At 38.5% G+C, this 21919-nt stretch overlaps 2 protein-coding genes across 6 annotated transcripts in view; one reads left to right on the forward strand and one right to left on the reverse strand.

The window, feature by feature from the left end:
- The window catches only part of Abi2 (abl interactor 2), a 75266-nt gene extending 53554 nt beyond the window's left edge, over positions 1-21712 (forward strand). For 2 of the 5 annotated variants that reach the window (XM_027397023.2, XM_027397022.2), the window contains exons 8-10: positions 6176-6262; positions 11829-12002; positions 17281-21712. In XM_027397023.2, coding sequence (XP_027252824.1) covers positions 6176-6262; positions 11829-12002; positions 17281-17456 — 437 coding nt within the window. In that variant the 3' untranslated portion in view covers positions 17457-21712. Of the gene's footprint in view, positions 1-6175; positions 6263-11828; positions 12003-14220; positions 14253-17280 lie in introns of those variants that run through there. The other 3 variants (XM_035440976.1, XM_027397024.2, XM_027397025.2) reach the window with 2 other exon arrangements.
- The window catches only part of Raph1 (Ras association (RalGDS/AF-6) and pleckstrin homology domains 1), an 89718-nt gene continuing 80411 nt past the window's right edge, over positions 12613-21919 (reverse strand). The window contains exon 16 of the mRNA XM_035440975.1: positions 12613-12714. Within this exon, the coding sequence (XP_035296866.1) occupies positions 12628-12714 (87 nt within the window). The 3' untranslated portion in view covers positions 12613-12627. The remainder of the gene's footprint in view (positions 12715-21919) is intronic.

Below are 21919 nucleotides of genomic sequence, written 5' to 3' on the forward strand. Positions count from 1 at the left end.
GTATTTGTTAGCCAAGTGCTCTACCCTCGACTTGTATTTCTAATGTACTAAAGATTTCATATTTCAATAATATTACTTATAAATCAGATTCATATATTCCACAATGTATTTTAAAGTTGAATTAAATCTTTAGGGAGTGATTTTAATGTAAGTACTTTACATACTCAAGGAATAAGGTGAACTGGAATTGTTGGGGCCATGAGAGGCAGCTTAGTTCTGTACTCTAAGTTCTGCCTTTCTTCTCTTGGAATTCGGTAACTTTAAAGAAGAAAATTATAGCTCCATGCTATAATTAATTATAATGAGCTAGTATTAATTAATATTAACTGTAATTAGTGTTTTTGAAACTTACTTAAAAAATAAAACAAAACTGTATTATGTTCTTTTGGTGGAAGAGGTCTCTGGCATTTGAACCATGATCCTTGAGCTTGCTAAGCAAGTGTTCTGTCATTTTCCTGCACCTCATCTCCATGCATTTTTTTTTTTAATTTGACAACTTCTTTTGCAAGACTTAATACTTAGTGAATCATTTTGTGAACAAAATGATGCTTATGTTTTATGAACCTGTATTTTGCAGTCATAGCCTTGCCATGGATGTATGCTTCTAAAGAATGGGGTTTGAGAAGGCAGTGGGGTTCTGTGGGGTATAAATTTGACAGCATTCCTCCTAATGTGTGGTTTGTTTTGATTCTGATACAGCAAGGTTTAAGAGGAATTAAAATATGAAATCTTAGGGCCAAGTTCAAGGAAGCAGTAGTTGTACTCTAAAGAATTTATAAACATTAGAAACAAGTTACTGAAGACAAATGTTGATTAGAACATTACTAAACACTCTTGATTCTGTTTTTAAAATCTAAAAATCACAGAAATTGATTTTATTTATTTATTTTTATTTAAATTAGAAACAGGATTGATTTACATGACAATCCCAGTTTCCTTCTTCCACCAATCCTCCCCTACCCCACCCCCCAACTAAAACCTTACCTATCACATATCCTTTCTGCTCCCCCTGGATGGTGAGGCCTTCCATAGGGTGTCATCAGAGTCTGTCGTATCCTTTGGGATAGGGCCTAGGCCTACCTCCATGTGTCTTGGCTCAGGGAGTATTCCTCTATATCAGAAATTGATTTTTAAATTCATTTGTCAACAGTGAGGAGAGCTACAGAAACACAACCACTTGTTAAGAACATGAAGCACCTTGGTATTAAAGAATGCATATATAGCTACATGTGTTTTTTGCATATGTATTTATACATACATAATGAGCCTACTTTAGTAAGAATTAATCATACAATTTTCAAGTATGAAGCCTTTTGTAGCAGTTAACCTAGAGTAATCAGTGTTTCTTAAAGTAGAAGTTTTATAATCTTAAAGTATTTAAAGTTATTTTCCTCCTGGGGATGTAAATAGAAATACTAAAAAAGCAGTGTTGGATGGTTGATCTGCACTATTCTTTAAGCCACTGGCTTTCAACCTTGCTATTGCTGTGGCTCCTTAATCCAGTTCCTCATGTTGTGGTGACTCCCAACCATAAAATTACTTTAGTTGCTATTTCCTAACTGTAATTTTGATACTGTTATGAATTATAATGTAAATATCTGACATGCAGGATATCTGCTATGTGATCCCTGTGAAAGGGCCATGTGATCCCCCAAAGGTGTCTTGACTCACAGGTTGAGAACTACTGCTAAAGGCAATGAAGTTAATATAGTGTTATCTAGAGATTGGTGTGTGATAGTAAACAGGAGCAGTAACAAGGAGCTGTCTTTGAACACTATTGTAGATAGTTCTTAGGGGAGAACAGAATCAAACCAAACCAAAAAACATAGCCAAAGTTAAGTACATTCTCAGTTGACCAATAAAACAAATAAACCCTCAGTACTGCCTATTAAACTCAAGTTATATTTTTAAAATGTAAGGCATAATCGGCTAATTTTTCTTGGCATAACAGCTTTTGGTGACTTTGTATTTGAAAAAGAATGTCAAGGTGATCTAAGTTTCTAAGACATTCTGACCCTGCAAGACTGACAGTTCTTTATGACCCCAGTTGTGTCAGCAGGCAGCCTTCTTTTTACTGACTACTCAAGTTATCTTTTAGGTCTCCCTCGATCTAGGCTGATATTTATTTTAAGGAAATATATTTTATGGCACTATTTTTTAAAGATTTATTTATCATGTATACATAATAATGTTCTGTCTGCATGTATTATTGTACACCAGAAGGGGATGCCAGATCTCATTACAAATGGTTGTGAGCCACTGTGTGGTTGCTGGGAATTGAACTCAGGATCTCTGGAAAAGCAGCCAGTGTTCTTAACTTCTGAGCCATCTATCTCTCCAGCCCAGGAAATATATTGTAAAATAAAATACACAAATTGTTTCCCTTCCTGAAATGTAAAATGCCAGTAACTAAATTTAATGTTTTACCAAAGGTAATGTTCATCATTGAGACCTGCTTGGTTTACAGAGGGATTTCCAGGACAGCCAAAGCTACACAGAGAAACCCTGTCTCTGGGGGGAAAAAAAAAATGTAAAAGCATAACGTTATTGCTCTAAAGCTCTTGAAATGGATATTTGAAGTATCACCTCAAGGATGCTTCAGAGGACTTTGAAACCATTAGGGAACATATTTGTGAAGTCTTTTTCACCAGCACATTCACCCTCTGAATCTGTTTTGTTGGGAAAGCTTTTTATTTTAGTGTCTCAGTGCTGTTCTATACAACACTGTAGTTCTCATTGCTGCACAGTTTGAGATCTCCAGCATCTCAGTCTCCTGGTAAGTCTCTTCTAGCTACAGCATTGCTGTTTTTTTCTGTTTTATGTGTGTGGGTGTTTTGCTTGCAGGTATGTCAGTGCAGTCACTACATAAGTACTTGGTGCCCACAGTGGCTAGAAAAAGGTCTAGGATCCCATGAAACTGAAGCTACAGATGATTGTGAGCTGCTGTGTGGGTGCTCAGAATTAATCTTGTGTCCTCTGGAAGAGCAGCCAATGCTCTTAAGCACTGAGCCATCTCTAGCCTGTCAACATTGTATTTTAATAAAAATAATGTAACTCATTCTAAATTCAGAGATCTTTCAGTGGTTCTAGGGTGTAGGTCTTAGCAAATGGGGAAACATCTTGGGTAAATAATGGGAATATACAAGTCCATGAAGTTGCTCTCTATTCTTTTGTGGTTGTTGAAGATGGAATTTAAAAGTGTCTGGCATAGGAAGCACACATTCTGCTACTGAGTTATACCACAGCTTGCACTTCGTGTTCTTTTCTGTTCACAGGAATGCACAGGACCAGGTAGAACTGAATTCTGGTTAGATGAGTGTCTTAGGGTTTCTCTTGCTGTGAAGAGATGCTGTGACCATGGCAACTCTTACAAAGAAAAACATTTAGTTGGGGATGGCTTATAGTCTCAGAGGTTTTAGTCATTATCTTCATGGCAGGACATGGCAGTATGGAGGCAGACATTTTGCTGGATAAGGAGCTTAGAGATCTACATCTTGATCTGCAAGCCACAGGAAGGAAACCGTGTCTCACTGCGTGGAGCTGGAGCATAGGAGACCTCATGGGAGACTCCCCCACTGCCCATGCTGACAGTTCCTCTAATAAGGTCACACCTACTATTAGCGCCATTCCCTATAGGGGGCCATTTTCTTTGAAACTACCACAATGGATTTTTGAAATTTTCCTGAGAGTAGCCTAGAAAAACAACTTGTTTCAGAGTAATTCTCTTTAAGGAAGGTCTGAGATTGGCTTTTCTGTGACTGCTTTTGGTGGCTTTCTTAAAAGCATGGTAGTCTCATGTCTAGAAAAGAAGGCATATTCATCTTCAAAAATTAATAAGCCCAGTTTGTCTGTAAAAAGACCGTAAAGTTACACATGTACTTTTTCTTTTGCCAAGTACAAAAGTTAAGGTTTTCTTTGATGGATAAACAGTAACTGAAGAGAGTCCCATTTTCTGTTTAAGAGGAAGGAAGGAAGTTTGGTGTGTCTGCTGTCAGAAGGTGTTGGATGTCACAGGATGTGATGTCCGGGCAGCGGGCTCCCTTGCTGCTGTCCTGCGCCATGTGCTGTGTTCACAGCTGCAGCTGCCATCTTGCTCCCACTCTGCTCACTGTCTCCCAGCAGCATGTGGGAGCACATGTGTCACCAATAACCCCAGTCTTCAGAGGAAGGGGTTTACTGCCAAGAAGTGTGATTTTATGGAAAAACCTAAAGCCTAAGTCAGCTTTTGAAGAGGGGGACCAAATTCTGAGGCTATGCTGGTTTTCTTATGTCTAGACACTCTTCAAAATGGCCTGCTTAGCTTTTCTCTGTGTATTTTGCATGTCTGTGCATACTGTCAGCCGTTATCACTCTACTGATAGCTACTGGCTTTGAGTTTTAATATACCCCACCCGTATTTTCCTGTTGTTTCTCATTTTTATGCTTGTTATTCTCACGCATCCCATTTGTTATGTCTTCATCTCTCCCTGGTCTGCCTACACTCACTACCCTGTGCTTTTCCAGTACTTCACTGCCAAGGTTAGTGAGTTAATAGCTTCTTTAACTTTAACTATGAGGCTAAAAGTCTATAATCCCTTTGCCTTTTTGCTGTCCTTTGTATGCTAGTTAAATCACTAGTTATCAGATACTGGTTTACCTCATGTAACTAAGTTTTTCTTTTGTTTCTAGAATCTGCCTTGATTTATTGAATTAAGCTTTTGAAATAAAATCTCTGCTTTCACTCTGTGAAATAGGGTTGCATTATCTGTTTCCCATATCATATTTATGGACCAGATCCAGAGAATCTAATTGTCATGGTATCTAAACACAGAAAATGTAACATTGTTTGCTTGCTTGCTTGCTTGCTTTTTAGAGACTGGGTTTCTCTGTGTAACAGCCCTGGCTGTCCTGGAACTCTGTCTGTAGACTAGGCTGGCCTCAAACTCAGAGATCAGCTTGCTTCCGCCTCCCGAGTGCTGGGAATTACAGATGTGTGCCACCACTGCCTGGTTTAATTTTTAAACATATCTTCTAGCCATATAGAGGAAACATTTTTGGTCCTGTGAATTCTGCTCGTGCTGTTTTATGTCTCTAAGCCTTTGCCCTAACTTGGTTCCTTAAGCTTGAATATCTTTCTCAACTTCTGTCTGCTTAGCATATGTCTTTTCTTCAAGCACTTGTTCAGAGATCAGTTCTCTGTTGCCTTCCTCCTTGTGGCTAGCAATGCTTCCTGGGAAGTTAGACAAGGATTATTGTATGGCGGTGGCGGTGTGTGTGTGCGTGCGTGCGTGCGTGCGTGCGTGCGTGCGTGCGTGCGTGCGTGCGTGCGTGCGTGCGTGCGTGCGTGCGTGCGTGCGTGCGTGCGTGCGTGCGATCTGTTTGAGAGATGAAACACTTGAATCTTTTTAGTTTTATTAGTCTTTTATTTCGGACCAAATAGAGAATCTCACTAAGAACATGGCTACCATAGTATATATGCTTTCTGAAGGGAACTGCAACTTTAGAGTTAACTTTCTAAAAATTATTTAGGTTATTTACCCTACTTAATTGTTCATATATAAATAATCTGTTGAAGGCTTACAGTATTCCTACAGTGTGCCAGGCATTTGAGATGGAGTAATGCACCTGGGAGAAGTGGTGTTTTCTGTAGGCTTAAGGAAGAAATACAATGAATTGGGGTTATCTGACTCTAAATGAAAGGCTCTGATAACTGGTCTAGCAGAGTTCTTGCCCCTCAGTCAGAGCTCAGGTCATACTTGTTTAGCTAAATGAAGATCCAGTTAAAGCCTGTTATTTGTTACCGAAGTAATACAACCCTATTTAGGTTGTTGGGATGCCGTATTTTTCTCCTCTCCTGGCAAACATCCAACTTTGTAACTTTCAAGCTAAAATTCAGAAAACCAAATTTTTGATGGTAATCAACAGAGAAAGCACTTGTAATAGATACAAAGAAGACTGGTTCCCACTACACAGAGCAGATCTGTGCATCATAAACAGTTTCTGCTATAGTTATAAAGCTTACTAAAACTCTCTAGTGTGTTGTTTGGTTTATAAAGTTACCCTCAAAAGTGGATCTGTAAGGTAGACAAATGTGTGTGAAAAGTGGTTTTCCTCCTTTATATGTTTTATTGTATTATCCTTTCTTTTAATAGAACTTGCCCTTACCCCTTCCTCCACACCTTTTTTGTTTTTGCAGTATCTCTTGCTCCTCCTCCTCCTTCCATCCTACAGGTAACTCCTCAGTTACCTTTAATGGGATTTGTGGCCAGAGTCCAAGAAAATAGTAAGTTTATGTCTTCTTTATGCTGTAGTTCAGATTATAGGCCTAGAATATAATTTACACATGACTGACTGAAGAGTCATTCACTAATGCTTCATGTATTTGAGTAAGTCATTGTAAGAATGGTTAGTGGTGATGCTAACACAATAGAGGTGGGCTAAGAGAGTGTCCTACTCTTGCAGAGGACCTGTATTCCAGCTCCAGGAGGATCCCACACTTAGGATCTCTGCAGACACTGGCACTCACATGCACATATCCACAACTACATAATTAAAAATAAAATTAAAAGATAATGGTAGTAAATTTCTCTGCTTTTAAATAGCTTTAAAATGGTAGTTTTTGGAGGCGATAGCATAGAGCACCTGCTTAGCTTACATGAGACCCCAGGACCAATCCCCAGAACTGTAGCTAAAATCCTACTGCTGAGACAGTTTTTAAGGGAAGACAAATAAACACACATAAATTAGTATAAATACAAGAGAAGAAAAACTGCATGAGAAGATATTCTAATTGCCAAATAAATAAACATTCTGTTTTTTTTTTTTTCTCAGTTGCCTAGACCAAAGTGGTAGACTAGTTTGCTACTACTAGAGTCATAGATGTGTGTGATAGGTGGCCTGTGTGTATCACTCTCTCCCATTCTAAGTATAAAAAGGATCGTGCCATAGTAGGACATAGAAGATCAGTCTGCCAGTTTGTCTCCCAGGAAGCAGCCATAAATTGGCAGTGGATTTTCTTTGGTTTGGGGCCTGCTGTTGAGTCATGTACAGTCTTAGAACTCATTTTATTGGTATGTCAAGTCTTCTGGGGAAGCGATAAGGCAGCTCTGGAGACTTATATTTCTACATTGGGAGGCCTGTGTCCACATTTGTGATAAATAGCTGTTACAGAAAGAAATAAACCATCTCTGTAATAGGTGATTAGGGGTCACATCAGACATAAAGTTACATGTCATGGAATCTAAACTTAGGGGAGTTAGAGTTGATCCTTGAATAACATTGGTTTGAATTGTTTGATAGTAAAGGACAGACAACTAGTTTGCACATCCACATCACAGATTTCAATAATGACAAATCCACAAAATATCCATAAAGTTAAAATTTTATCAGAAAAACATCCACAGGTCACATGTGACCTCATTTGTAATAGTGATATAAACAAATGTAAAGATCCAGTATTACTGAAATCATAGCTGCATAAAATTAACCTGTGTTGTTTTACTCCTGTAACACTGTGTAACCTACATTTGCTTACAACATAGTTAGGCCAATTATCCCTGCATTCCCACTAAATTATCTATTTCGGTTAAAAAAATGTTCTCCCTAAGGTGGGGTATAGATTATTGGTAGAGCACTTGCCTAATGTGCAAAAGCCCTAGGATTAATTTCTACCATTGGGTGGGAAGGGTGTTGAGAGTGATTGTGATCTCTCATTTTCCACTGTATGTTACACATTTGGAAGATTTGCATTAGTTGACAAATTCACAGCATTTCTGACTGTTGGTGATTGTGGGAGAGGTGCTGTAATCCTCTTTGTTCAAGGGTCACATTGTATTTTAAGATACAGTGTCCTTAGGCTGTAGTAGCCCACTGTGCACCATTCATATAAAGGATGGTGCCACTCATGGACTAGAAGGAATTATAATCTCTTGCTAGGGTTCCCTGGAAGTAGACATTTCATAGTAGAGTCTGTCAGAGCAGGGGCTTTGCTCATTTTGTGTGCTGTTCATATCATTGGCACTTAGAAATGTCTGGCTGATAGCAGGCACTTTGGGGACCTCCCTTTTTATATTTTGTGTTTGTGTTTTAACTGGTTGTAATCCAGTCTTAGTGCCCATCTAAGTCAGGGTTTCTATTGGTGTGATAAAACACCATGAGCAAAAGAAACTTGGGTAGGAAAGTGTTTATTTTACTTACACTTCCAGGTAACAGCCCATCACTGAATGAAGTCAGGACTGGAACTAAGTGGGGCAGGAACGTGGAGGCAGGGGCTGATGTGGAGGCTTGCTCAGCTTGCTTTCTTATAGCACTCCTGACCATCAGCCCAGGGACTGCCACACTCACAATGGGCTAGGCCCTCTCACATCAATCATAAATCAAGAAAATGTATCCCAGGCTTGCCGTAGGCCAGTCTGGCGACCATTTTCTCAATTGATGTTCCCTCTTCCAAAATGACTGTGTCAAGGTGACATAAAAGTAGCCAGCATAGTGCCCAAGGGTTGAATGTGCCAGGTGCCTTTGCTTTTCTGTTTGCTGGAGTCTAAAATAGTTTGTTTATTCTTTTGAATATCTGTTAGTTTTAAAACATAATTTTAAAGATGTTTTCTTAAATTTAAGAGCTGTCTTCATGTATGTCCAAGTGTATTTTTTATGTTATGTTTTTAAATTATGCCTTAGCAGCCTACTGTTCTTTTGGCTTGCATGTGACCCATGCTGGCTTCAGGAGAAAGTGTTCTCATAGCAATGATTTGTTAGTCTAGTGTGTGCCAAGCACCTCAATGGTATGACCCTTGGCTAGGCGTTGAGGTTAAGTGTAGCTTAGAAGATATTGCATTTAAAATTTCCTGGACCAGAGTGATTAGAAAAGGCTTTGTGGAGTTCCAAATCTGAAGGACTTTCGATTTAGTTGCAGTGTCATTACAGTAAAAGTGACATTCCTCCATCACAATCAGTTTAAGTTCATTGATTAAAGAAGACAGTTGGATAGTAAGTGGGGAAGTTTTTTGTTTGTTTGTTTGTTTTTTTGTTTTTTAAATCAGACACAGTGAGCATTCAGATTTTGAAACTGACCTTGAAGACTATTAGAATATTTTCTTCAAAAGTTGGACTTCAAAGTTGAATATAATTACGGAATTAGTCATTAGTTTTTTACCAGTAATTAGTGAAAGCTGTGAGGTTTGTAGAAACATCAAAAAATATTTCATGGGTAGAAGTAGTGTTTTAATTTAAGTTATTTAAGTACTTGGATCACAGAGGTGTTCAGAACTTTGGTTATGTGGACAATTGTAAAACATTGTCATAGCAGCACTGTTACTATGTTAAAACCTCTCCTAATTTGGCTCCTATCATAACTGATTGTTGAGTCTCTTTCCTTCAGTTCCTCCTTTCTCCCTGTGTGTGAGGTATGCTAGGACTAGCTTAGCAGTTGTAGCAAGGCTTATACATTCAAAGGAATGTTATTTTCTTCAAAACATGCACCTTGGAAGATGTGTATCTTTGTTTTAGATTCATCTTACGGCTTTCTAGGCATTAGTTTAGAGATAGTCTATGGAACTAATTTTTTTTGCATTAAATTTAATATGTGGAAGAGTCTGGAATCACTTGGAATATTTATTATTTACTTTATTAAACCACTTACACTGTGATAAAATGCACAATTATACCCCTGTTATTATTATTTTTAATTCTCATGTGGCCCCTTGTTACTCATTGAGTAGAGCCCAAACTTAGCAAACCCTTTTGTCCCGAGACCTTTAGGCTTCCTCTGCCTGCCCAACTTTGGATGATTCTTTGAAAATTTCCTTCCTGCTTTATCTCTGTACTTCGAAAAAGCATTTTTATTCTTTACAACCAACCTGAACGTCTATTCCTCATGCCCTACTACCTCCCAGCCATTAACTTGACTCATTCATCAGGTCTCAGGAAGCCTTTTCTGGTCCACATAAAGAATTTGGTCTATGACGTACGCTTCTATAATTTCTTAAAGTTTCACTCTACTTAATTATATCAAAATTTGGTTGGTTGCATGTTGCTGACACTTGCCCACCATATTGTTGGTGACATTTGCCCACCACACTCTTCTCAGTGCAGGAACTAGGTCCTAGCCACATGAGGCTCTTGGGTGTTATTTACTTAGTGGTGATGAAGTATTCCTTAAGAGCTACAACTTTTATCTTCTAGTATAGTGTGGCTTCTAAGGTAATGCGCAGAGGGGAGTGCTCGGGTGCTCTTCTGTCTGTTGCTATAGGAACATTTATCTTCTTTTCACATCCATAAAACTAAGTTTAAAAACAAGACCGTGGCTTGGGGGTATAGTTTGGAGGGTTTGTGTAGAATGTGTAAGGATCTTGATTGAGCCCTATAGTCACAAAAAAGTAAAAATGAGTTGTCTTAGGGAAAGATGAACTAAAAGAATGTATTTTAAAGTACCAGCTGGATAACTGATATACTGCACAAGTAAAAACAGTCTGGCTCTGAGGCAGTTATAAGGAAGGCAGAAATGATCAGGGTTGGAATTTTGAGTAATTTATAGTGTAATTTCTCTGATTTTCCTGAAAATCCCTTGTATCTATTTCTGTGCTCTCAGTCTCTTCATATGAACACAGGTTTCACTATTGCTTTCACCCCGTTCGATGAAAAACATTAAATTTGAATAAAGAATATAGTAAGAACATGGATTTGTGTTACATTTTTAAGAAGACAAACAAACAAAACTAAAAAAATTCTAAGACAGCAATGCTTGAAGTAGCAGAGCACAGTGTTGGTGCCCTGACTGCTCAGAGTTTATTTCATGCGCACAATTCTGTAAGAGTGAGTCCTGATGATTAAAACTGAGGTCAGTGCAAATTTATTTTTGCTTTGTTGTGTTCAAGTATTTACCAAGCATTTTGACAGCTTTGAGTTCTCTGGGTTTGGAGACGATTTTTTTACATGTTACAATACGATGAGACTGATTCTAATAATACATATGGACATATAGTCTCAAGAAATTTAAATAATGACTAAACCTGAATTAGTTCAAATTCCACAAGCAAACAAACATTGTAATGACTGAAGTTACCCCAGTTTGATGTAACTCTGTTTAATGAAAATCAGGCTGGTGTTGTGGTGAATCCTGATAATCCTAGCACTTGGGGTTGAGGAGGAAGGTTGTGAGTTTGAGGCTAGTTTGGGTTATATAATGCGAACTTGTCTGAGTAAATATACAGAAAACTGAGACTAAAGTAGCAGATTGTAAAAATTTGACTATTTCTTTGACTCATTTTAGTTTTTCCTTAAAGATTTGTCTATTTACTATGTATACAGTGTTCTGTCTGCATGTATTCCTGCAGGCCAGAAGAGGGCACAAGATCTCACTGTAGGTGGTTGTGAGCTACTACATGATTGCTGAGAACTGAACTCAGGACCTATGGAAGAACAGCCAGTACTCTTAACCCCTGAGCCATCTTCCAGTCCCCATCATTTTACTTTCTTATGTGATTGTGATTACTCAAGTTATTAATATCTCTGATAATTCTTTGATAATGAAACCCAACTATATTGTACTCATTTCTTTAGAAAGATAATCAGTATTTATAGGGCTTATGTGTTATTACTGAAAGGTTCTGGAGGCCAATTAACAGTAAAGTTTTGGACTAAACCGCACTCAACATCCATCAACACTTAACCCAAAAGGGAGGGAGAAGTCTTGCTTGGCAATTGAAAACATAATGGTGGGAAAATTCCTCTTAGCATTCAGTTTTTGAAAGATGATTATTTTTGAGTCTGGGTTTATATTTAATGAATCAGGAAGCTCAGATAAATATTGAACTCTACATACTATATAGTTTGTCAGCTTGATAAACTCTTAGTTTCAGATACACCACCTCCACCACCACCTGTGGAAGAGCCAGTCTTTGATGAATCCCCGCCTCCACCGCCACCTCCAGAGGATTATGAAGAGGAGGAAGCAGCTGTGGTTGAGTACAGTGATCCTTATGCTGAAGAGGACCCACCATGGGCTCCAAGGTCTTACTTGGAAAAGGGTAAGTGTCATGAGGTCGTCTGGAGGGATGAGAAGACATCTGTAAATAGAAATGAGACTTGCTGGTAAAGCTTTATTTGTATTATCTGTTCCATTTTAGTTATTCAGTCAGTTTATAGGGCTTATGATTTTGAAAATATGATTTTGATATGGTAAAATTTTATGTCTATCTGTTACTATTGAACTTGCTTTTCACAAATTATATGACACAAAAATAAAAAACAAGTGGACTTTTTTTTTGGAATCCCCAGGAAGAGGATTATTTTTCCAAATTATTTGTATCGCTGCACTTTCTTCCATCATCATCAGCATTATTGGAAGCAGCCTTACCAGGTTAGCCCAGGTTGGCTTCTAACTTTTGTTACTTGTACCTCATACTGGGGTTACAGGTGTGTATCACTGTGCTGAACTGTCAGTTAATTTTGAGTTGTTTTTACATGTTCAAGTTTGATTATCTCCATAGGAAACTTTCTTCCAAAGAAGATGTCTCAATCTCTTCTGTAGAATGGTGTGTGTGTGTGTGTGTGTGTGTGTGTGTGTGTGTGTGTGTGTGTAAAATTGTCTCTGTTACATGACCATGACATAGCACCTTGGGACAGGAGTGCCCAAGTCTGAAGACTAATCAATCAGTTCAGCCTTACATGGTGGCTCATACTTACAACTCCAACACTTGGGAGGGCAAGGCCAGACTGAGTACATGGTGAGGTCCAGGGCTACAGAGTCATACCATGCATCAAAAGAAAAAAGAAAAAAAAAATCAAAAATCTAACCAGCTTAGAATGGGGTGAGGTGGGGGTGAGGGTGTTGTTGATATAGAAGGAAATTGTTAAAGAAACCAAAGCAACCATCCACTATGTCTCAGAACATGTTAGAATCATGTTTTAGTTTCTGTGATAAAACACCATGACTTGGTAGTTCACATAAGGAAGTATTCAACTGGGGGCTAGCTTACAGTTTCAGAGTTAGGGTTAGTCCATAATCATCATATGGGAAGTGTGGTTGAAGGCAGACGGGTGTAATACTGGAGCAGTAGGTAAGAGCTTACACATCCTGATAATGCAAGTAGCAGGCAGAGAGAGACAGACAAAGAGATACAGGGGTATGGGTGGGCCTGGGTCTGGTGGACTTTTGAAACCTCAAAGCCTACCCCCAGTGACACAACTTCTCCAACAGTGCCACAACTCCTAATTCTTCCTGAACAGTCTACCAACTAGTGACCAAGCGCTCTAACATGTGAACCTATGGGGGTCATTCTCATTCAAACTATCATAAATTACCAGTGGGCTTTTAGGAAGAAACAGAGCTTATGGGACTGATCAAATGGCTCAGCAGTTATGAGCAGGTACTGCTTTTGTAGAGGACCCACATTCAGCTCCCAGTACCCATGTCTATGATGGCTTACAGCCACCTGTCACTCGAGCTCTTGTGGGATCTGATGCTTCTAGCCTCTGAGCACCTGCAGTCATATGTACACACTGTGATACAGACACACAAATTCACATAATTAGAAACAATAAATCTTAAATAGTGGACTTAGATTGAGCAACAGTAAGTAGATTTATCCTTACTCTTCAAACAGGAATGGGGTAGGGGGAATATACAAAACAATGCCCCTTAAGACACAGAATGACAACTGGTAGCATAGCCTGGCCCCAAACAAAAGACAGCCAGTTCTTTCTAGTTATGTAGGTTTTTATAAATGTCACAGATTGTCACGAAGGTTGACATTGAACATGAGAAAGAAACAATGTTTTTAGAGACAGACAGACATTGATCTTCTTGAAGATAAAAAGTAGATTATCCAGAATGACATTACAGAAGAAAGGTTCAGCAGCCTTCACCCTGACAATGGAAACATCCAAACTGTACCACAAAGCAGAAAGAAAAAATTTAAAAAGCAAAAAAAGGCAGTAGGTAATAGGGCCAGATCAAATAGTATTCCTTTTATATATGTGTGTATGTGTTTGTGTGTGTATATATATACATACATATATATGTATGTATATAAATATGTATATATGTGCATGTGTACACACACACACACACACACACACACACACACACACACACTGTTTGCAGTTTCTAGAAAACGTAAAATAGACTTGAAGCAATCATAGTCAAAACGTTTCCACAGCTGAAGAAGAGACTTCTAGTTGTCAGTTGCTATCTAACAGATGATTCCAGAATTTACTGTCTTAAACAATATTATTCTCTTCTAGTTGTCTGTGTGGCTTAGCTGGGCCTTGTAACTCAGGGAGCCTCTCGTGGCAGTGGTTCAGGTATGGGCTAAAGCTTACAGTTGTTTTAAGACTTGGCTAGGGGAGAAAGTACTCTCAAGACGTTTTATTTGGCATAAGGCAGGATTAATTTCATCATGGATCATTAATGTGAGGACCTTAGCTTCCTTCTTAGCCAGATTGCCCACAGTTCTGGGCTGCATGGGTCTTTCCATAGTGGCAGCTCACATTTCCCTCCTTAGAATGAACAAGCAAGAGGAGGCAGAGAAAGTGTGTTGGCAGGACATACATTTTTTGACCTAATCTCAGAAGTGACAGTTAATTAGTTTTGCCATGTTGTTTTGTGAGAGTGTATATGCGTATGCACCAGACAGCCTCGGAAATTTTTGTGAGACAGAGTTTGTCATTGAGATCTCATTGTTGATGAGGCTAGCTGGCTGGCAAAACCCAGATCTGCTTGTTCCCATCTCCCCAGTGCTAGAGTTATAAATGTGTCACCACATCAGACTTGTGATGTTGGTGCTGTGGGTAAGACTCAGGCCCTCATGCTTGTGCAGTATGCAGCATTTTATGGACAGAGCTATCTATCTTCCCAGCTCTCAAGTTGTTTATTAAAGCAAGGTGGGGAGCTAGAGAGATGGGTCCGTGGTTAAGAGCACTGGCTGTTCTTCCAAGGACTTTGATTTGCTTTCCAGCACATTCATGGCAGCTCAGAACTGCCATTCTGAGGGGGATCTGATGTCCTCATGGCCTTCTGGCCTCTTTGGACACTTCATGCATATGGTGCACAGATGAACATGGCAGGCAAAATACCCATACACGTAAAATAAACGTTAAAAAAAACACATTTAGCAATACGTCTCCAGTCCATTCTCACTCCCTTCTAAAGCATGTCTGTTATACTTACTACTGGCTGAATATAGATCTATCTAGAAAGGTCTGGTTCTTGTGCTGTGTTTGCAACAGATCCATGAGCAGTATCTGCAGTTTTCAGTGTGTGATGTTTGTTGTCTGTGTGTGTTACCTTATTTATATCTCTCATAAAAGAAAGCAGTTGAACCATCTCTTTGTCCCACCTTCCCATTCTCTCCCGAGTTCTCCTTCCTCCTCCCATTTCCTTTTCCCTCTTCGTTCCTTAACATTGCTCATATTAAATTTTACTCAACCAAAGCATTTCATATAGTAAACTCCTCACTGGAGTACTGACCTTGGAATTTAGAGTGTTTTCATGTTAATACTGAAAGAACTGAAAGTTAATATTGAGAGAAAAATACAGGCACCTTTAATTTTTTTGCTCATAACTACACAGAAATAGCCAGGTGTTTAACATTTCATGGATGTCTATGTTTCCCTGGAATAGTAATTTTAAACAGCATTGTTTGAGGGGGATTAAAATAAAAATTTCAGTTGGCCACTAATTTTGTCCTCTTTAAAAAAAAAAAAAATAGGGTCTCTTGTACTGTTACACCCGGAGTCCATGGACTCATATTTGTTATGAACTCCTTCTGAAGCAATTTTTTTCTAGTCTTCTCTTTTCCCTTTCCTTTTCTTCCCTCCCTTTCTTCCCTCCATTCTCTCTCTCCCTCCCTTCGCTGTGGACTGAACCTTGGTCCTTTTACCACTGAACTACATCCATAACCTCCAGTTTCTATATTTTAAAGAATAGATGCACGCTTGAGTGCAATAACTTTGTCTACTAAATTATTCTGTTGATACAAAATATAAAAATAATTACCTTCTAGATTACTTCTCAGTGGGTACGTTTTTCTAAGTACCAAGAATGTTGCCTTTTCTTAAAAAAAAATACCTAGAAAATATTGATTGGCTGACAATACTAAACACTTTAATTCCAATTTTCTTGTACCTAAACAGACTGAATTTTTAGACATTTAGTGATATTTTGAGAAACACAGCCCTGACTTTTCTAAGTTAGGCTGCTACAGATTTTTTTCTGATGTCCTCAATGTATCCCAATAATAGAAGATAATTATGCATGAGGGAAGCCCAGTGAGGGACCAAAGTGGTCCAGAAACACAGGGCCAGAACTCTGCCACTGGGATACATTCCAGCTCTCAAGTTTTAAGACATGTGTGAGTGCCATGGTGGAGGTCAAAGGGCAGTTTGTGGGAGTTCATTCTCTTCTGATATGTGGGTCCCAGGAACTGAACTTAAGTTTAGGTTGTCTGGCTTGGTGGTAGTACCTTTACCTACCAACCATCTCACTGGCCCAAATGGAGATTTTGTTGAAAAAAGTTCTTTATGGTGTGCAGAAGATACAGGGGGTTGGAACAAAGACTGTCTTAAGTGGATGTGAGTTAAGTTTAAGGCATCCCATTTTAGCAAAAGTTTTAAGGGTAGATGTAATATTAGGAACTAGAGACTGTCTGAGATAAACGTTCAGAGACCCATTGCCAAGTGACTGAAACCATAAAAAGCACATAGGAACTTAGAGGTGTCCTGGCTCTCTTAGCACTTCATTATTGTGACTGTGTTAAATTACTAATATAATGCAGTGTATGTTTTGAAAGAAAAAGTGTATGTATAATGGACTTAATTTGTAGAAATTGAGTTCCCATTCCCAGACAGAGTCCAGAAAAGGAGATGTGGCCCTACTGTCCCTTTAGCCTGTCTCATTTCTCAGTTGCCTCATAAATGTATCTCACAACAGTAGTATAATGTTTAAAAATAGGCTTTTCTTTTTTACAACATGATGCCTTAGTGTAAGTTCAAATGAATAGCTGTCTTTCATGATCCTTAGATTGTTTCTTCTCTGCAGTTGGATTGCTTATAGGCCATTGAAGGGTAAGTTTAGCTAAAGGTGATTTATTTTTTTATTTTTTTATTTTTTTGCTTGCTTGCTTGCCATTTATACTGGATTTAGAACCTTCTTCTAGAAAAGGCTGTTTTATTGTATTGAACTGGTTTATTAGAAAACATGAATATAAATTTTAATTTAGAAAGTTGCTGTCTATGAGTGCCTATGTGGTTTTGTCTTCCTAGGAATGGTATTCTCGTTCACACCCTATTTTGTTTTCCCCCCAGTTGTGGCAATTTATGATTATACAAAAGACAAGGAAGATGAGCTGTCCTTTCAGGAAGGAGCCATTATTTATGTCATCAAGAAGAATGACGATGGTTGGTATGAGGGAGTTATGAATGGCGTGACTGGGCTCTTCCCTGGGAATTATGTTGAGTCCATCATGCATTATTCTGAGTAAAGCTCAGCACAGCTGTGCTTCCCTTTCAGGAGGTCAGGTCTTCCCACATTAGCTAGAGGCCCTGGGAATTTCCTCCCAGTGAAACTAATGAAGCATATAAATGGTGAAGTTACTTCTTTTATTACTATGTTTTGGTTTATCCCCTAGTATTAAAAACAAGAAATCAAAGCTGAGTCTGAACAAATGAATCTTCTTGCTGGCATTTGTACGATGCTGTCTGGATTGAAAATGTGACCATTTGTCAATCTATGGAAGGCATAGTAACATGGACATGTAGTTAAAACAAGTCAGACTAAGACTGGCTTGAGAAAAAGAGTCTGGGATCTTTCTCAGGAATACTGTACACCCTTGGATTTTTTTCCTCCTACAGAATCTGTGACATTGGATGTTCATTGCCTCTGCCTTGGGGTTAGCCTCATGGCCCAGTGACACCCTTGCCCCTTACTTTCTTTCACTATATGGAGAGGAAGGAACCAGTGTTTAAGTACCATATTTAACTACTTTTCAACTGTTTCAAAGTTTTTTTTTTTTTTTTTTTTTTTAAAACACTGTAAATCCTGTGTTCTCTTAGCACTGGAATGTGCTCGGTGAGTTAAATCTGAACTCCCTTGCATCCTGTCCTGTTTGTAGATTATAAAGATGACAAAATGTGAAAGTCTCCAAACATTCCCAGGGTTAACAGTCACCACAGTTTGATTTACATGAACTGTTGCATGAGACTGCATTGCTGATAACAGCCGGTGAACCTGATGTGAGATGTGGTAGGTACTTGTACTGAGGTGTGGGTGTGTGGAGCTGGACAGGAAGGTTCCTAAGGCTTTGAAGGAAAGAGCTCCAGCCCTTTCACCTTAGGCACTGCTTCAGAGACTAGGACTAGGAAGTCAGATCTGCTATTGCTGTCCTTTTGATATTTAAAAACATTTCCCCCTCCTTTTTAGAAGAGACTAGTTGTCATGTCTCTTGAGTCACTGGATTGGGAATGACAGGCTGCTACTGTGCTCTTGGACCGTTATCAATGGCAGTGTTAGCTGGTGCTGAGGCATTTTTATTCTCGAAGCTGTAGAAAAGTAAATGTTCTGACTTGATGTGATTGGACTCTAAAGTAGACATTCCTAGTAATCTGAACCTTGTGATTCAGACTAAAGACTAATGGACAGAACACCCAGTCACACTGAAGAGTCAGTATGATTTTGAGATGATTGGCATCTCCCTCATCTATAATTAGTTTAAATTCAGCGGCTTTAATAGTCATTTCTGTAATTACTATAAGAAATATTTGAAAAAAAAAAAAGGGAGGTGTTACTGCCCAGTAGGCGAATAACATGTTTTTGGTCTGGTTTGTATTTAGGCCCAAAGCTCCCATGTGCATTCTTACCAGTCCAGTGAATTGGCCAGAATAAATTTGGCAAGGTAACTTCACCTAAAGGGTGAAAAAGAAGAGGAAGTAATAGCTGTAATTCAGATGCAGGCCTTTGACATGCTGGATAGCAACGATAGGAGAAGTTGGTTGACAAATGAGCAAGTGTTGTAGATGTGAAGAAAAGCAGACTGTGCAGGCAGAAGCTAACTCCACTTAGAGATCTGAGCCTGAGACCCAACTGGTTTCTTTCCCAAGACCTTCTTGCTTTAAAGTTGCAGGGTTTTGTTGGTTTCAGACATGGTGTTCCTCCTGCTTTAGCTTCCCAATACTAGGATTACAAGCAGGAGTTACTACATTAGGGCTTTTTTTTTTTTTTTTTTTTAATGACATTACACTTTTTTTTTTTTTTTTAAAAAAAAAACAACTTGTTTCTAGTATACTTCCCACTTTATGCTTTTGTTAGGATATGTCTGTGAATGTTTTGAGCCTTTAGCTCCATTATGGACCCAGCAAGTCTATATATGAACATGTTTAATTTTGCTTGTATTGGTACATGGAAACTTTTGAAAATAGTTGCACTGATTATTTATTTAAGTAGCCTTTTGCTGAACAAGCTTAGTGGATTAATAAGATACTTGGAAACCCAGCAAACAACTAGCTTGTATAGTCAGAGAAACAGCTGGTCGTGGTCACAGGAACACAGGAACACAGGTTACCTTCTAGACCCTGTTGAACTGGGGTTTGCAGAAAACACTAGTGATGTCCTTTGTGCTGAACGCTTGCACTGGGGTAACCCATGGGCAGTTGACTCCTCCCACTTATATCACAGAGTACTGATGGGATTTTACAAAGATAAAAACACTGTTGGCTTCTTTTTTCATCTTTCAAATTTTCACAATTTTGAATTCTATAAATTGTCTTGGAAGGATACTCTGTAACAGTGAGCCAGGCCTGTAGTGATTGGAGACTTTTAATGTATGTAATATTTTGTAGATTGCATGCTGTTAATACTGTGAGGTTATCTCCTGTTTTATTGTAAAATTTCCCATTTATTTGCCCATAAACTAAAAACGGTTGATATTAGGAATTTTAAATGAATGTTGAAACCCTGCCAACTGGTAAGCAACTGCTTTACCAGGACACAGGTGCTCTGAGGGCGCTGATCTTTCCTGAAATGTCTGATTTAGGGACAGTTCCTTTACCCTAAAAAGACTGGATATTTGTCTCTTTTTTGCTATTACTATTTGAAGGTCCATGGATCTGAGTGAAAATCCATTCTTGTGTTTGATCTTATAGCCAAGGCAAATTAGAAACAAAAATAGTGCCAATGTTTTGAAACATAGACCCAAGAGATTTCAGCCTGCTGTGTTTGGAATAAATATGAATTTTTGAAGATGTCTCCTACAGAATTTTCTGTTTGGCTACTTCCTTCTATCTTCCTAAGAGGCACCTGCTGTTCCCATCTTGGGATTGGTACAGGACTGCTGATTTTGCTGTTCTAAAAACCACTGGGTGACATTTTCATCCCGCCTTTCCTTACCTGTACTACTGCTGTGTATTGGCCAGCTAGACTGGTTTGTGCATCTTTACAATTGATGTCTACAATGTAGTTGGACTAACAGTTTATGTTGATTAAAGATAGTTCTTATATATGGAGCACCAAAATGATAGCTTGCTTTTATCTTTCAGTTTTCATTGTCTTTAAAGATCATCTTCCTGCAGTACAACCTTTGTTTTACCTTTATTTCTTCTCTCCTTCTGAGAGAACATGGTGTGGCCTGAAGGCTGCCTTTACTTCTGGAAGGGATTTGAAGAAATGGTAGGTTGACTGCCAAATCTTGGAATGAATGGGAGCTGTTTACTTCTGAATAGCTTTGGCCAGGAACTCCTGATGGGTGTGGAGGTGACACTTCCTAACACTGTTTACTTGGAATCATAAAATTTTGGAACTAAAAAGCTTTACGAATGTTTGTTCCAGTCTCACCTTAATGGTGGGGTTAGATGCTATGTTTCAGATAAACAGTTAGCTCTTGACTCAGCTCAGTCTTCTCCACTGTACCAACTGTTATAACTAAATGTGCTGTACTTTTCTGTAGATATCAAGAGTGCTTGTTTTCAGGACTATACTTGAAAAGATATGCCATGTTTTCATAAATAACCACCCAAGTATTCAGATTGCTTTAAGTTTAAGTGCAACCTGAGTGGAAATAATCTTCGTTTACCCTTCTAAAACTTCATAAACACCATTCCATAAAGCTATGTGTAGCAAGAATGCATTGTATTTAGTTCTACACTGGCAGGAGCAGAGTGGAGCATACACAGTACACAGCCTTACTTATGAGAGCCTTACAAAGTCACTAAATGGAGGCATTGAGCTTGCTATCTAAGTTTACTTTATGCTCCTTGTTTTATTGAGAATCTCTATTAAAAAAAATCAACAAATGAAATGACAGGGCCTAACTGTAAATGATCCTTGCTAATAATGTTAAATTTTTTGTAAGAAAAAAAAAAAGCTTATTTTTCACATTAAACTGAAGCCTCTTTTGCAAGTTCTGAATTCTATGGAAAAGCAGTTTTTAATCATATTTTGTGTCCATGTACCTTTTTTTCTTAACAAAATGGTTTACAAAAAGAATGTAAACAACTTATGATTTGGCCAGTTACACTTTATAGCTCCCAGAGAGTTGGTGGTACTGATTAAAAAAAAAAAAACAAAAAAACAAAAAACCACATTCGAGCAACTTGAACGGGCAAGTGTTGCCAGTAACATTCCTTATGTGCGCCATTGAGCACCTCCAGATGAGTGAGGGACATTCACTTCATTTTTAAATTGTATTTGGAATAATTATTGCTGTGTACTAAGAACTTGACCCAAATAAAAATCACACGAAGTATATCCCAGTGTCTTTCAGTTATTTGTGTATGCACTGCTTCTCTCTGAGGTGGTTCAAAGCATTGATGGTAGTATTTCATTACTTATTAAGGCTTTAAAGGAGTGCTGAACCTCTAACAAGTTTTATCTCTGGAATATTTTAAAGACAGCTGCTTATTTTCATTATGAACTGCTTTTTCCAGATGTACTCCAGTTTTGTTAAGTGTAAAT

Source organism: Cricetulus griseus, chromosome 2, assembly GCF_003668045.3.
Source record: "Cricetulus griseus strain 17A/GY chromosome 2, alternate assembly CriGri-PICRH-1.0, whole genome shotgun sequence".
Classification (NCBI taxonomy): Eukaryota; Metazoa; Chordata; class Mammalia; order Rodentia; family Cricetidae; genus Cricetulus; species Cricetulus griseus.